Source organism: Xenopus tropicalis, chromosome 2 (assembly GCF_000004195.4).
Source record: "Xenopus tropicalis strain Nigerian chromosome 2, UCB_Xtro_10.0, whole genome shotgun sequence".
NCBI lineage: Eukaryota > Metazoa > Chordata > Amphibia > Anura > Pipidae > Xenopus > Xenopus tropicalis.
In genome coordinates, this window is record NC_030678.2 from 44,204,793 (window position 1) to 44,219,699 (window position 14,907).

At 40.0% G+C, this 14,907-nt stretch overlaps 1 protein-coding gene across 4 annotated transcripts in view; it reads left to right on the forward strand.

Annotated features, from left to right (window-relative positions):
• Nucleotides 1–14,907, forward strand: part of cnksr2 (connector enhancer of kinase suppressor of Ras 2) — a 191,993-nt gene that overhangs the window by 128,353 nt on the left and 48,733 nt on the right. For all 4 annotated transcript variants that reach the window (XM_012956245.3, XM_031895574.1, XM_012956247.3 and 1 more), the window contains 1 exon segment: nt 11,324–11,372. In XM_012956245.3, coding sequence (XP_012811699.2) covers nt 11,324–11,372 — 49 coding nt within the window.

Sequence of the window (14,907 nt, forward strand, 5' to 3'; positions counted from 1 at the left end):
AGGGATCTGGGAACTCTAATAGTTAAATGATTGAGGAAAACAAAATTGCATAATGTGAAAAGAGGAGGGAAAAATGCCAAACTACAGTATTAAAAATATATGATTATGCGCTTGACAGGCCTGGATTTGTGGAGAGGCCACAAAGGCCCGGGCCTAGGGCGGCAGAAGTTTAGGGGTGGCACGCTGCCCCGCCGCCAGAAAAATTTTTCAATTTGGCTTCCATACGGAGCAGTCGGGACCTCTCCCCACTGCTCCGTATGGGAGTTTAAAGGAGCGTTCGCGCATGCGCACTGGGGAGAGGCCGCGTTCGTGCATGCGCACGGGGGCCGCGTTCGCGCATGCGCAGAGGGGGACACCTACAGGGGTGGCCTCGGGGCGCCTCAGAAAGAAATCCGGCCCTGGCGCCTGATACACGTTGTACCAACTGGATTTGCCCAGAAACAGCCCAGTGTGTAATTACCCACAGGAGAGACTAGTGCTCTATTTGCTTTTACCAGGGGGTAATCTTAATCACTCTTAGCACTTCCCACATTCCAGAAAAAGATAAGGCTGGAGAAGTCTGGTGTCAAAATGGACCCCCTACTTTCCAGGCACCACCTGCTGTCTAAAAACAGAATAACAGCCTAAGAAGGCTTTTTTTCCCTTGACACAGCAGGGAGAGGGCACGAGATAACACAACAGGATAGCCTGTGTTATCTTGTAACTAGTTAAGTTTTGAGAAAACCTGCGCTTCATCTGTAACATAGGGGTAAGTCTTTGTTACTCACCATAGTGGTAAGGTCAGCTGTTGGTTTATTTCTAAATTATGGGTGGTGGGAATTCACAATTCATTTTTGATTTTCATCTGCCCCTAGGAAGACAGGAGAACTAGAGAACTAATTAGGATTCTGATTCGTTTCTGGATTCATCTGAATCCTTCAGAGTGGGTTTGGGGGTTCGGCCGAACCCAAAAAAGTGGGTTCGGTGCATCCCTAGTACTTTCCTCTCTCAATGGTGTTCATGAAGCAGACAATCAATGTGTATGTGTCAGGCAACTTTTATGTGTAATGATAATGAATCATTGACTAGGGTTTTGTACAGTAAGATTTTTAATTCCTCGATTAACAAGCAGTGTTTTTGAGTTAGGGCATTACTTTATGCACTTTCTCCCGTTGTTATCCTGAATACAGCTGATAAATTACAAATCCAGGAAGAGGAATGTTGTGTCAAGATAGGTAACAAACATGCAGTACTTGACTTGTATCAAGAGGTCATGTTTTTTATTGCAATTCCGAATTATAAACAAAACCCCATAAACCAGTGCTAAAACAAAAAATGTGAGAACTCTGTGAAGGCTCAGTATTCACTTACGAGTACGAGCTCTGAAGTTTATGCTGGTTGTAAAGCATTTTTTACCATTTTGCAAACGTTTTTATTCCAAGGTATCACCAGTAGATTGGCATCTGCTGAGCAAACTGAGTACAGGTATGGGATCCATAATCCAGAAACCTGTTATCCAGAAAGCTCTGAATTGTGGAAAGGCCATCTCCCATAGACTACAAAAAATATAATTAATCCTTATAAATTATATGTTATTTGGTATTAAGTACAATCCTATTTGGTTAATTTCATGTTGAAATTATTTTTTTCATAGACTTGGGGTATGGAGATCCAAATTACAAAAAGACCCCTTATGCAGAAAGCCAACAACCTATTTAGTATATGGAAATTACAAACGGCAAACACAGTTTATCTCACTAAAAAAAATATAGGCTTTTTTTTTTTTATTTTTGCAAAAGTTCCATGGCATGTTAGTTTATAAATATTCTGTCTAATCGGCTGTACTCGCTCATGCAAATAATGATTTGATATTGTATAAAATTCACTCACTCTTATCTAAGTCATTAAGCCCGTGCGTATGACGTCACACGTCAGCGACGAGGCGCAACCTTATAGAAGCGCCTGTTGCCTGTAAGAGAGAAGGAGCCGCCGCCGATGGTCTGTTGGGGGTATGTACTATGGGGGAAATTGGGGCACTGTGTGGGGGCTAATGTCTATGGGGAAATTGGGGCACTTTCCATGGGGGGCCAGGTCTTTGTGGGTATTGTGTATGGGGCACTTCCTATTGGGGCACTGTGTATGGGGCAATTGGGGCTGTGTATGAGGGCACTTTCTATTGGGGGGCAAGGTCTTTGGGGGGTATTGTCTATGGGACACTGTGTATGGGCAATTGGGGCACTGTGTATGGGGCACTTCCTATTGGGGGCACTGTGTACACTGTGTACACTTTGTATGGGGCAATCACTGTGTATGGGGCACTTTCTATTGGGGAACTGTGTATGGGGCAATTGGGGCACTGTGTATGGGGCACTTTCTGTGCAAGGTCTTTGGGGGGTACTGTCTATGGGGGAACTGTGTATGGGGAAACATGGGGGCACTTCCTATTGGGGCATTCTAAGGCAATGGGGGCACTGTGTGGAGGGGGCTGTCTATGGGACACTGTGTATGGGCAATTGGAGGCACTGTCTATGGGGAAATTGGGGCACTTTCTATGGGCAATTGGTGTGTTGTGTATGGGGCAATCACTGTGTATGGTACTGTCTATGGGGCAGTTGTATGGGGGACCGTGGACTGAATAGCGTTAGGGAGGCCTGGCCAGCATAGTGTTAGGGGGCACTGTGGTAGGGTGACCCTAATACTTTTTATGTCTGTGTGTCCTGTACTGATGGGAGGCCCCGTGATTTCTGATGGCGGCCCTGCCACCATGGGCAGCCACGGACGCACAGCTGAATCCACTTTTGACATATGACATGCGCACCGCATTTCAAATTCAATAAAAAAAAAAAAAAAAAAATTTAATGCTGCTTTTTTTATTTTGTCTATTTTTTTTAAGAATAACTAAATAGAGGGGCGGCAAATTTCCGGTCGGCCCCAGGCGACGAAAGCCCACGCTACGCCACTGGTTATTATGTTACCAATATTCAATTTGTTAAAGCATTTAAAGAGCAACTGACAAAAGAAACTAATAGGTATCAAATGTATCATGTATAATAACATAGTTATAGCTTGTTCCTTTTGGTTCAAAAAATGTTTTTGCATGATTGAGCCCAGGCAGAGAAGTCATCTTCTTGGCTAAGTTTTGATTGTAAGGACAAAGCCCATAATGGAAGGGGTAACATCCTGTTAGAGACAACAAGCACGTACTCTAATGAAGTTAGTTTGTTATCTTGGTCTTGATTTAGCTTTTATTTGCTTTGTTAAGTCTGTGAAAATCTCTCCAAACATTCAAGTTAGCTACAGTTTGGCACCAGGGTAGTTTTCAAGCCCTCATGCAAATAATTTGGCCTTGAACTGTGTCAGTATAGATATAGGATCTGTTAAAGAAAAACCTGTTATCCAAAACCGAGGAGTTCCATGACCATATAAAAGGCATGAGGCAGAAGGTCAAGTATTTTTATACAGGTCATGGAAAACCAAGGTGACTTCTTATATCCATATTTTTTTCAACAGTGAGTACATTATTTATTATAATACCCAAGTTTGTGAGTCATGTGACAGATATTATATCACAAAGCACCACTGATAACTGGTGACATGACTAAACACTGTTTATACAGTAAGGATATTCATGGCTTTTGTTTATTATAATGAATAAATTCTTCACATTACTGCACCTCTTTTATTTGTTTGTACGGCTTGTTTTGTTGTATATACTGAACATAATGCTGGCAAAGAGCTTGTCCTTTATTGTACCTGTGTAAATCATTGGCTACATGTGAGGCAACAAGCATTTCAAATAAATTGCACTGTAAAGCTTGAAATCAGTTGGGAACAGTTCTGCATGGTGTACAGTTCACATGCCAGAATCTATATCTGAGATGTGACAGTCAGGTTAAAGGGAAAGTGGCAGAGCCAAAGTGATACACAACATATTCCTAAAATGCCAACTGTGGGGTGGGGAATAACCAGTTGCCTCCACTATAGCTAACCAACCCAGTCACAGCCAGAATGTGCTACTCTAGCAAAGCCGGCAAAGCTGCTCTTGGTGAACATGCTAACCTCTAGTTCTTTTTCTCTGGAATTTAGTGTCAGTTATCCAGAATTTTTGACCTTTGTTGTAGTGCTACTGCATTTCATTGTGTTTTTTAAAATGTAACTTTGTCATGTAGTGTTTTGCATTTGATGTATATTAAAAATACAGGTATAGAACCTGTTATGCAGAAAGTGTGGGACCTGGGGTTGTTCCAGAAAAGGGATCTTTCAACAATGTGGATCTCCATAAGTCTGCTGTCATTTGGATATTAAATAAACCCAATAGGATTATTTTGCCTCCAATAAGGCATCCAAGGCAATAAGGATCCAATTAAGTCGTAGTTGGGATCAAGTACAAGGTACTGTATTATTATTACAAAGAAAAAGAAAGTATTTTTTAATAATCAGAATTATTTGCTTATAATGGAGTCTACGGGAGATGGCCTTTCCATAATTCAGAACTTTCTGGATAACAAGTTTCCAGATAACAGATTCTATAACTGTATACTGTAATGGAGAAATGCATGGTAAACTCACTTGTCTCTATTGAGATTGTTTGCCGTCAGCCTGCATTTCAATAGACGTACAGTACATATGTAAGGGTCCCTTAAACTCTCTCAATGGCATTTTCACCAAAAGAAGAAAAAATCCCACTGTTGTTAATTTGTATTGTCATCATGTCTGCAACTCCTTCCCCCCTACTAATCATTGCACTGACAGCACAGTGGAGAGAAACATTTGTACATTTAAATTCCCATTCCTCTGACATCCGAATGATTACAGGCGCGGAAGTTACAGTGTCGTATTCACATGGGAAGATTTAACATAAGGTTTTATGAAGGATCTCAGTCTGTTGGGCCAAATGGCCCTTATCTTTCATTTCTAGAAAGTGCCATGACATCTGGAAATCACTTATCTTCCCATTGCATGTGATAGTGTTGATCCACCAGCTGTCAGTCGCTGCTCAATTCATCTGCATTAACCTGAAGGGACAGTGTAAAACCAATTAAATCTCTATCACTCACATTTAAGGGGGGAAAGGACCTGTTTGATTACAGGGAAATGGTGATGAATTTCTATAAGAGCCTTGCTTGAACTGCCGAGTCCTTTTGCAGAGCGGGTAAGCATTTTGCAGTACATTAATCGGCTGTCAGCAGCGCACATTCCCTTCACAGCTAGGCAATTACAATCAGTTGGCAAAGTGGCGCTTCTGCTGGTAGGTTAAGAGGTATTCAAAGGACACACTTTTTGTGCTGTAATTTAAGTTTTGGCATTTGATTTTATTATCAACCCCCTTATTTCTGCAATACGGGCGAGGAATATAAATTTTAGCATGACAGAAGGGTTTTGTGTGCCGGATAAAAGCAATGTCTGTATTTTTTAGTTACTAAGTATTACATATTATCCACAATGTGAGCTTTTTGGCTTTGCCTCCCAACTTTCTTTAGTTCCTGACCTGAAACTTTAGTCTGAGCCTTTGTAATAATCACTTGTGACAGATCTCATTGAAACTCAATTCCGGCAAATCTCATCTTATTAGGGTTTCTGCCCTTGAATGAATATGAGGGCGTAGCATTGTTCTGTAATAGACAGAGAATATTAAGTATGTAACGCAGGAACGTATTGCAGAACTTTGGGCCTTTGACATATTATACTTAAATGATTATAGAATTAATTAAATAGGTCATTTAGGAACAATGGTGCTAAATAGCAATTTGTTTTTAGCCTTCTACCTGTTAGCAACCAACCAGATCCTTGCATTCATTTCTTATCAACCAAGGAGGAATTAAATAATGCATGGGAACCTCCTAGGGCAACGAAACATGGGTTGACTGAGGGTGTTTGGGTAATATTTATTAGCACTTGTTCATGTATATATACTATGATTGGAAGGAAAAGAGAATGAATGTGCCATTGCCAAGGTCCTTTATAGGATCTTAACTGATTGGAACTCGAAAAATTGGTTACCATGTTGTTAAAAGTCGATCTCCATAATCTTCTTTATTATAGAACAGTTTTTGCTTACAGCAGCTAAGTAATTAAAAGGAATCAAATAATTATAAATTAAATCCTAGGTCATAGACCTGATTCCAAACACAATTTGGGCCCTGCCTGAAAGGCTAAGCGACCAGACAGAGACCGGAACCAGTCATGTGAGACATTATATGTGTACTCACCTTTAACCGATAGTAACTCTTTCAGCCACTAACTGATGAATGGCAGCCAGGCTTGCTCTCTTGGTATTAATCAGGGCAGTCTCACCTTCAATACTTACAGGTATAAAAGTGAGAACATGGATTTGATTTTTATACAGCTAAAAACGGTCTTTCTGGGTTTGGGGAATAGCTATATTTAAAATGTTATATATAATATAATATATATATATATATATATATATATATATGTTATAATATTAGAATTGTATGTTAGTCTTAGGCCTTGTTCCAACTGCTATTTAAGTTTGTTTTTTTTACCCTTTTGCAACTCCCAATTGCCTTTGGGTTTCACGTGAATGGTTCTCCTCCTATTATTCCAGAGTATGTTACATGCACAATGAAAGATCGTGAGAGCCGCTGCATCCTCATGTGGCGCACTGCACCTGCTCTGTCTCTGGGCCTAGAGGAGTAAGGGCCACACCAGAGGAAGCTTGAGGATTGGTGGGGAACAGACTAGAGACCTGCTGGCTTTTTTCAGTCCCACATCCAACCTATTCCCACTTACCTGCTTTCTTATCCCCATGCAAGCTCACTCCGCTCCTGAAGTATGTGTCACACTGGAAGTGACATCACACAAACCAGAAGTGATGTCTCACACCCATCGTTTGTACATTGCCAGGAGTAGATTTTAATTTGTTATCCCCTAAATTGCCACCTCACTGCATTGGGTCGGGTACCCATGGGTTACCTGCATGTTGAGGACATCAAGTAGATTCCAGCCGAGTCCTGATTGCTTTGAGAGTATCCCGTGGGTACCCAACTTGATGTAGGACTCTAGCACAAACCTAATTGGCAGTAGGTCTTTTCTTTTCCTTGCCCTTTAAATAAGAGGCTGGACATTTAACTTGCAAAATATGGAGAAAATTATTATATTGTCAATGAAGACTGTTGACAAGCAGTACTGGGCATATTCTAAACAATCCACAAGATGGCAGAACATTTAAGCCTTAAGCTGTTGCATTTTTGAGTGTAGGAAGAATTGGCTTGTTTGTCCATTAATTCCAGCTATTGCTGTGAAAGAGTTTAAAGAATCTTTCCTTTTTAAATAACAAAAGTTACACAGCCAAGTTATATAAAAGACATTCAGCCACCCTGGTTTATAGGTGTAATGAATTTGAGTTTCTATTCTGTTGTTCTTGGGCTAGATTTAGAGACGATGTTAAGCCCCTGTCCTAATGTTAGTAAATCCTGGTAATACTCATCTCAGATCTTTATTGTCCATCTTATTCAAAAATTCTGAAAAATATCTGCGTTAATAGAACCATGTGTAAAAAGTTGCAAGGGAAAGTGCTGGTACCCCTGACTAAGGCACTTAGAGATTAAAGGGGTTGTTCACTTTTGAATATGACTTTTATTATGATGTAAACCGTGATATGCTGCAGTTGGTCTTTTTTTTATTTATTGTTTTTCAGTTATTAAAGTTTTTGTTTAGCAGCTCTCCAGTTAAGTCTGCTTGCTAGGTTTCAGATTATGCTAGCAACTAGAATAGTCAAGCTCTTAAATAGAAAGATAAATAATAAAAAAAATGACAATAACATTGTAACCTCACAGAACAATAGTTTATGGGTTTCTGCGGTCAGTGACCCCCATTTGATAAAAGGAAGGCAAATAATTAAACTATAAAAATAAAGGCCAATTGAGAAAAGTGCTAAGAGTTGGGAATTCTTAACATACTAAAAAGGTAACTTGACAGTGAAATACCCCTTAGAGCAAATTTTTTTATAGACACTTGGCATTTTCATAGCTTTTTTCCATTAATGTGCATATACCATGTGTTCTGTGTGATATCAAAAATGTGACTCCATCTCTGCTCTTGAATTCAAAAAGAAAAAAAAAATGTATTCTATTAAAGGGAGTCGTGATTTTTTATGGTGTACTTTTTATTTCTAAATTACACTGTTTACACAGCAAATAATTCACTCCACCATTTAAAATGTTATTCTTGAACCAACAAATGTATTTTTTTAAGCTGTAATATTGGTGTGTAGGCGCCATCTCAGTGCATTGTGCCTGAGTCTGATCTTTCAGAAGGAGCCGGCGCTACTCATTAGAACTGCTTTAAGGTAACCTATTGTTTCTCCTACTCCCATGTAACTGGAGGAGTCCTAAGCCGGACTTGGATTTCTTACTACTGAGTGCTATTCTGATATCTACTGGGAGCTGCCATCTTGCTACCTTCCCACTGTTCTGCTGATTGGCTGCTTGGGGAGAGGGGGGTGATATCGCTCAAACTTGCAGCTTAGCAGTAAAGTGTGGCTGAAGTTTATCAGAGCACAGGTCACATGGCTGTACCACCCTGGGAAATGAAGAATATGGCTACCCCCATGTGAAATTTCAAAATTAATTAATTAGTTTGTGTTTTTAAAAAACTGATTTCAATGCAGGATTCTGCAGGAGAAGCTCCATTAACTGATGTGTTTGGAATTTTTTTTTTTCCCATAACAGTGTTCCTTTAAATTTTAAACTTGATTTGCTCATGGCACATGTAACCAGCTTAAAGGTAACATCATTTTTTGTGCACAAAATAACATCTGTTTCAGTAACACGCTTCATTACATACACAGTGCAAATTCATGAACACACAATCGTTCCTCCATAGGCTGATGAGTTTGTATGTGTTCAGAAAGCTTTGGGTTTAGCATTGCGCATATTTTTCCCACTAACTCTGTTTCTTACGTTCCCCCTTTATACTGCTCCATTCAGCCTTATTATGGCCCTTGTCACGTGCTTGTACAAGTGTACATCTCGCTAGGCTTGTTTCCATGGAGACTGAGCACTGGTATAAATTTAGGCAGCTTATTTCTGTTACCGCACTTTCCAGTTTATGTTTTTAATATAGAGTGAAATGTTGATGAAATGCAAATGGCACTAAAATAGTGTTGTTTACTTTGCAGCAAACCAGTGTTTTTATTTGCTTGATCTATTTAACAAATCTGCTCTCTAACCTTATACAGAATGTCCCTAATATTAAGAGTAATACATTTAAAGGGCAACCAAAGTTTGTAATGAAAATGGGCTATTTTACTACTTGTTCCAGCAGCCGTTCAAGATAGAACCACTCTCTTTCCATGAGCATCCGATCTACCATCTATGTTCTTTCAGCATGGTCATTTTGCAGCAAGTGCAGGGCTTTGTGAATTTACAGTATTACAGACTTTATAAGCATAAGCCATAATACAGTATATTTATCAGGCAAGAGGACCTAGGGGTTAGGGATATCATTTTCTTGTAATTGTAATCAGTAATTAGCACAAGATCATAACAGTGAGTGCCACCAACTGGCAGGATTTACTAGAGCAGCGCTGTCCAACTTCTGTGGTACCGAGGGCCAGAATTTTTCAGGCCTACATGGTGGAGGGCCGATAATGGAAGCCAGTTTTGACCACTCTCCTTTTAAACCACACCTACTTCAAACCACACCCATGTTATCACAAGAGCTTTTAAGACCATACCCACATTAATGGTGGTAAAAACCCAAATTGTTGGTTCTCACTGTAGGGATATCACCCTTCATTCATATGTAAAAGAATTATATTATGTCATATTAAGACAAACCCATAAATCCATATGCCTCCTCCTCCCCTGTGGATAGTAAAGCAACCCCCAGCATATTACACACCTTAGGGACCATATAATTACTATTTCCAAATGCTAACAAACTTCCAGAACAAACCCCTGCCAGGTTCACCTCCCACAGGCAGCATAGGGCAGGCAGAGTATGGCACACACAGGCAGGCAGAGTATGGCACACACAGGCAACGTAGGGCAGGCAGAGTATGACACACACAGGCAGCATAGGGCAGGCAGAGTATGACACACACAGGCAGCATAGGGAAGGGATAGTATGGCACACACAGGCAGCATAGGGCAGGCATAGTACTACCTGTGTGTGCCATACTCTGCCTGCCCTACCCTGCCTTTGTGTGCCATACTCTGCCTGCCCTATGCTGCCTTTGTGTGCCATACTCTGCCTGCCCTACGCTGCCTGTGTGTGCCATACTCTGCCTGCCCTACCCTGCCTTTGTGTGCCATACTCTGCCTGCCCTATGCTGCCTGTGTGTGTCATACTCTGCCTGCCCTACGCTGCCTGTGTGTGCCATACTCTGCCTGCCCTACGCTGCCTGTGTGTGCCATACTCTGCCTGCCCTACGCTGCCTGTGTGTGCCATACTCTGCCTACCCTACCCTGCCTGTGTGAGCCATACTCTGCTTACCCTACCCTGCCTGTGTGCCATACTCTGCCTGCCCTACCCTGCCTGTGTGTGTACTAGAGCATCCAATGGATAGTCCATGTGTAGCCAAGACACAGGGAGGCTGGTATACTGGAGTCCTTGATCTTATTGTTACTCCATAAAAATCCAATGGCATTAATCGGAGGACTATTGGTCTCTGAGCCTCCCTTTCTTATTGAAATATGGTTCCTTTTATTTAGGATGCATTAAAGTTCCAGTAATAAGTTAGGTGCATGGTGCCAGGTGGTTCTATCGACTTCCAAAACTACACACACCACACTTAGTACATAATTCCTAACTTATCCTGTGTATTTCCTGGGCCCTCCCCTCAGAAACAGAATATTATTTGCTCCCTTTGTTCTAATCCCCTATCTGGGCTCTATGCGCGAAGCAACAGACAAGGTATGAACAGGAACACAGCAGTGGATGGAGCTGCCACATTGAAAGGTGTTTGATTCAGCAGACAGAATGGCACCAGTGCCACTAAGGGTAGTAGCAAGATTACTGTCCAAATCACAGAATAATTTAAACTTTTATATCCTATAACACAATACACTGAATCCCACACATGAAATAAAGTAATAATGTGACACGAGATTCCGGTTAGAAGTTTGGGATTTCTTTTTTGGCGGTCATAAGCCTGTGGTACATGAGCTGTGTAACACAACCACAAACTGGTTTCTTTTTCCCCAAGACAGCCCTCCGTTTGTTCTAGAGTACAGGGCCCTTTAGAATGTCAAAGGGGGCTGCTATATGGTGTTGCACTTTGTACAGTATTTGTAAATTAGTACCCTTTGATAGTTAACATCAAAAATAAGGTCATGGAGTGCTCTCTGATCATTTTATTTTGATTTTTTTTTTGCAGACATTTCAGCAATCTTCATTACAGCACAAATCAAAGAAAAGGAATAAAGGTAAGAGAAAGTAAACTGCATCTTGACTTTGAAGCTTTTGCTGGAGGATTCCCATGAAATGAGTCAATTAAAATGAATTCAACATATGTCTATTTTCAGTGGTAAATGGCTGAACATGTGCTCAGTCCTAGCATGCTTAATCCAGACTGGAGCAAATCATATATGGGGTGGAAATCATACATCATGTGCTGGCACTTGTGTGGCAAGCTTAAAGGGGAACTATTGCTAAAATGAAAATTTAATATAAGCCTCATCATACTAAAATAAGAAACTTTCTAAATATAATCAATTACCGTTTCTGAAAGAAGTTATTTTTCATTCTCCCCCTCTCATCATATATCTAACTTTATTCTCTTTTCATGCAGGACTTGGTTGTCAGATTTTTTCGACCCTTTTTTTCTATTTCTGTATGATGAAGCTTATATTAAATTTTCTTTTCTGTGATAGTTCCCCTTTAATGCTAAGGTTTGTGTCACTGTTGACAGAAAACTAGTGAGCAGCGATCTTAGTGAAGGTCACTTGAATTCTTCTTTCTTTCTGTATTTCACATGGCATATACATATCCTTTAAAACAAGTGTGATATAGTATTCCTTAATAGTGGAATAGTATTGGCCTCCTTTATGTGAAATTGCCTCCTTTATGTACACCTGATCTGCTTTGTGTTAAAATAACAATTATTTTAATCTCTCTGTTTTATTTCTAGTGATGAGTGATTGCCAGGTATGGATTTGTGGCATTCTGCATTTCGCCATTGGCAAATTTTTTCATGAAACTGTGGCAAAAATTTGCAGAGTAGGCAACAATAGGAGGTTATTCATTACTGGCATCTCAAGTGACCAAAACCTTTGGAGTTATGCTCACAACAGGGAGGAGCTACATAGACTCCATTTTAATCAAATAATTAACTTGTACCACATTTACGCTTGTGTGCCTTAGTATCAGGTGTCCTGTTTGTTGCTCTCTTTTCTAACTTCCCACAGGGTCCATCACATAAACACCAGTGGCGTCTCAGTGGCTCAACTTCTTCATGAAAGTCGTGGGCAATCTATACAATGATAAAAAGCAAAATACCAGTTTATTGGTGACTCTCTTAAATGTCAGTAGGATGTAGACAGTGATATTTTGGGCAGGTTGCATTGAATAGCAGAAGGCAGTTGCGTAACTATAGTTAAAAAAAAAAAAATCCCCCTCCCTGCTGCCCGTTCTCCTACCTGTGCGCAAGCGTTTGGGAGTGAGGACATGAACGGGAAGCAAGGTAAAGGGGGTGGGGATGCTTTTGCAGGTGCGCCGGGCCCCTCCAGATATTACTTTGTGGGGTCCCATCACCTTATTGTTATGCAACTTGCAGAAGGTCTAAATAAAAATATGCACTAAAATATATTAAAGAATAAAACTCTGCTTTTTTTGGTTAAATTAATATCTACAAAAACAAAAGATGAAACACAAATTGTCTCAGAATATCACTGTTAACATCAGGCAAAAGTTTATTTTAAGGTAAATATCCCGTTTGACTCCCGGGGCCCAGAATACTCTGGGGAACAGAAACACTTTTATTTTTGTCCCACTCAAGTTGTCAATGTAACACTTACAGAGGCGGAAATTGATTCCATGATCATCATCGTCCTTTCGATCAGTGACAAAGAAATATGCCTGAATCATTTCATGTACGAGAGTCTGTAGAGTAGAAAATACTTCAATTAAATATTATTGCAGGGCCCAGTATTATACAGAATATACAAGTAAAATAAAGTGGGTTTTATAACCTGTTAACAATTTGACAGCATTAAAATGATAAATATTATTATTTTACTTAAGTTTTAAGGAGTAGTAACTAGTTCAGCCCCATGTCCCACAGAGTTAGGAGGAGACATAAAAGCCCAAACTCTTACTTCCACCCTGTTCTTTTTTCGGCAGTAAGTCCAGGATAGGCATAAAGGAATTATAGGCATCCTACAGATGGAGTGGTGGCATTTTAACCATCATGTGTACAGGATACTTATGAAATTGAGGATACTAATTGATGGAGCGTGGTGCTTATATTGTGGTATAGATTTTTCCATATGCAAGTTTTGGATTTATGCATTAAATCCAGCATTAGTGACGAAAGAATCTGTCCCGTTTCGATGAAAAATTGGCAAAATGCATTGAAATCAGTAAGTATATGCAGCTCTTTTTATGCTCTTTTTTTCTCACCTCCAATACATTAAAGTTAATGTGCTTTTTTTTTCTTAACAAATTTTTTGTTGCTGAAAAAATTTTGCAGTTTCCAAAAAATGTAATGGCAAAATGTAGGCTTTCTCCACAAATCCGTGCCTGGGAACATAATTTGCTCATCACTAACTGGCACTTTTTGGTCAGTATGCAGATTATCCATTTTCTGTAGTAATTATACATAAATGGATTTTCAATAAGGCTATGGGAGCCTAAGCCTCCCCAAACCTGCTTGGCGCCTTAAAAGAAACCTCACTCCGTTTCTGCACTGGTCTGGAACCTTTAACATCGGGAAATCTTGTTGCATTCCTCTTTCCTGGATGCTCTGGTTCTGCTGTAATCAGCTGTGCTCTGATTGGATCTTTCCCAACTAAAGTCAGTGCAGAAATGAAGACTGATAAGAAGGATCTGCAGGATGTAAACTTTACCTAAGAACCTTTACCAACTCTGAACTTTTGCTGCAGATTTCATCCCACTCCCACAGGTACTATACTGTATATGTTCTAAAGGCTGAATCTCTAGCTGAAATTAAATCTATCCCCTGAAAAAGCTAATTGTGCTTTTCTATATTTGTTGTTGTTTTTACACTGACTTTTTTTTTACTTTTGTCATTGTTTTGTTCATTTCTAGTTAGTTACAGTGGGGCCAATGTTGTGTATCAGTGCCAGTGTTATAGTGCCAGGGCCTGAATATCTGCCATCAGTACCCACTGCCTCTCACTGTATATAATGTGCTGGTTTTGTAAATTTAGGCAGCATTTGATGCATTTTAATGTGCCTGGGATGTCTGTACCCACTGCCTTTCTCGCTATAAAACTAACTAAAAGTAATTTAAGCTAACTGATCCCAAACACAAATGGATTGAGAACCCCTCACCGAAGTTCATGTACTGTATGAATACTTAACAGCAGCGAATCTCACATTAGCTTTTGGTCAGTCTATTTTAGTATGGCGATCTTTAGCCTCCCCAAACAAAAGTCACCCTCCACCTATGTAATTATACTGGTATGTTTTAGGATGATATGCTGATTATCATTTTCTTTAGTGATTATACTGACAATACCCAGGTCAATATGCAGATGGCACCCAAGTTGAACTGCCAAGCTTGGAGCTCAAACACATACAAATGATTATACCCTTTTTCTTGAACCCTACATGGCTAATTAGCAGCTTACTTCTGCACTGGGTTTTGTTCAGGCGTGCACTATAAATCCAAATGAATTGCTAATTAGTCATATAGATTACAGTTTTAGAAAAAATTATAACCAGAAGCCCTTGCCATTTGTTGAAAGGTTTCAGCTGGTTTACCTCCTGACTTCAGTCT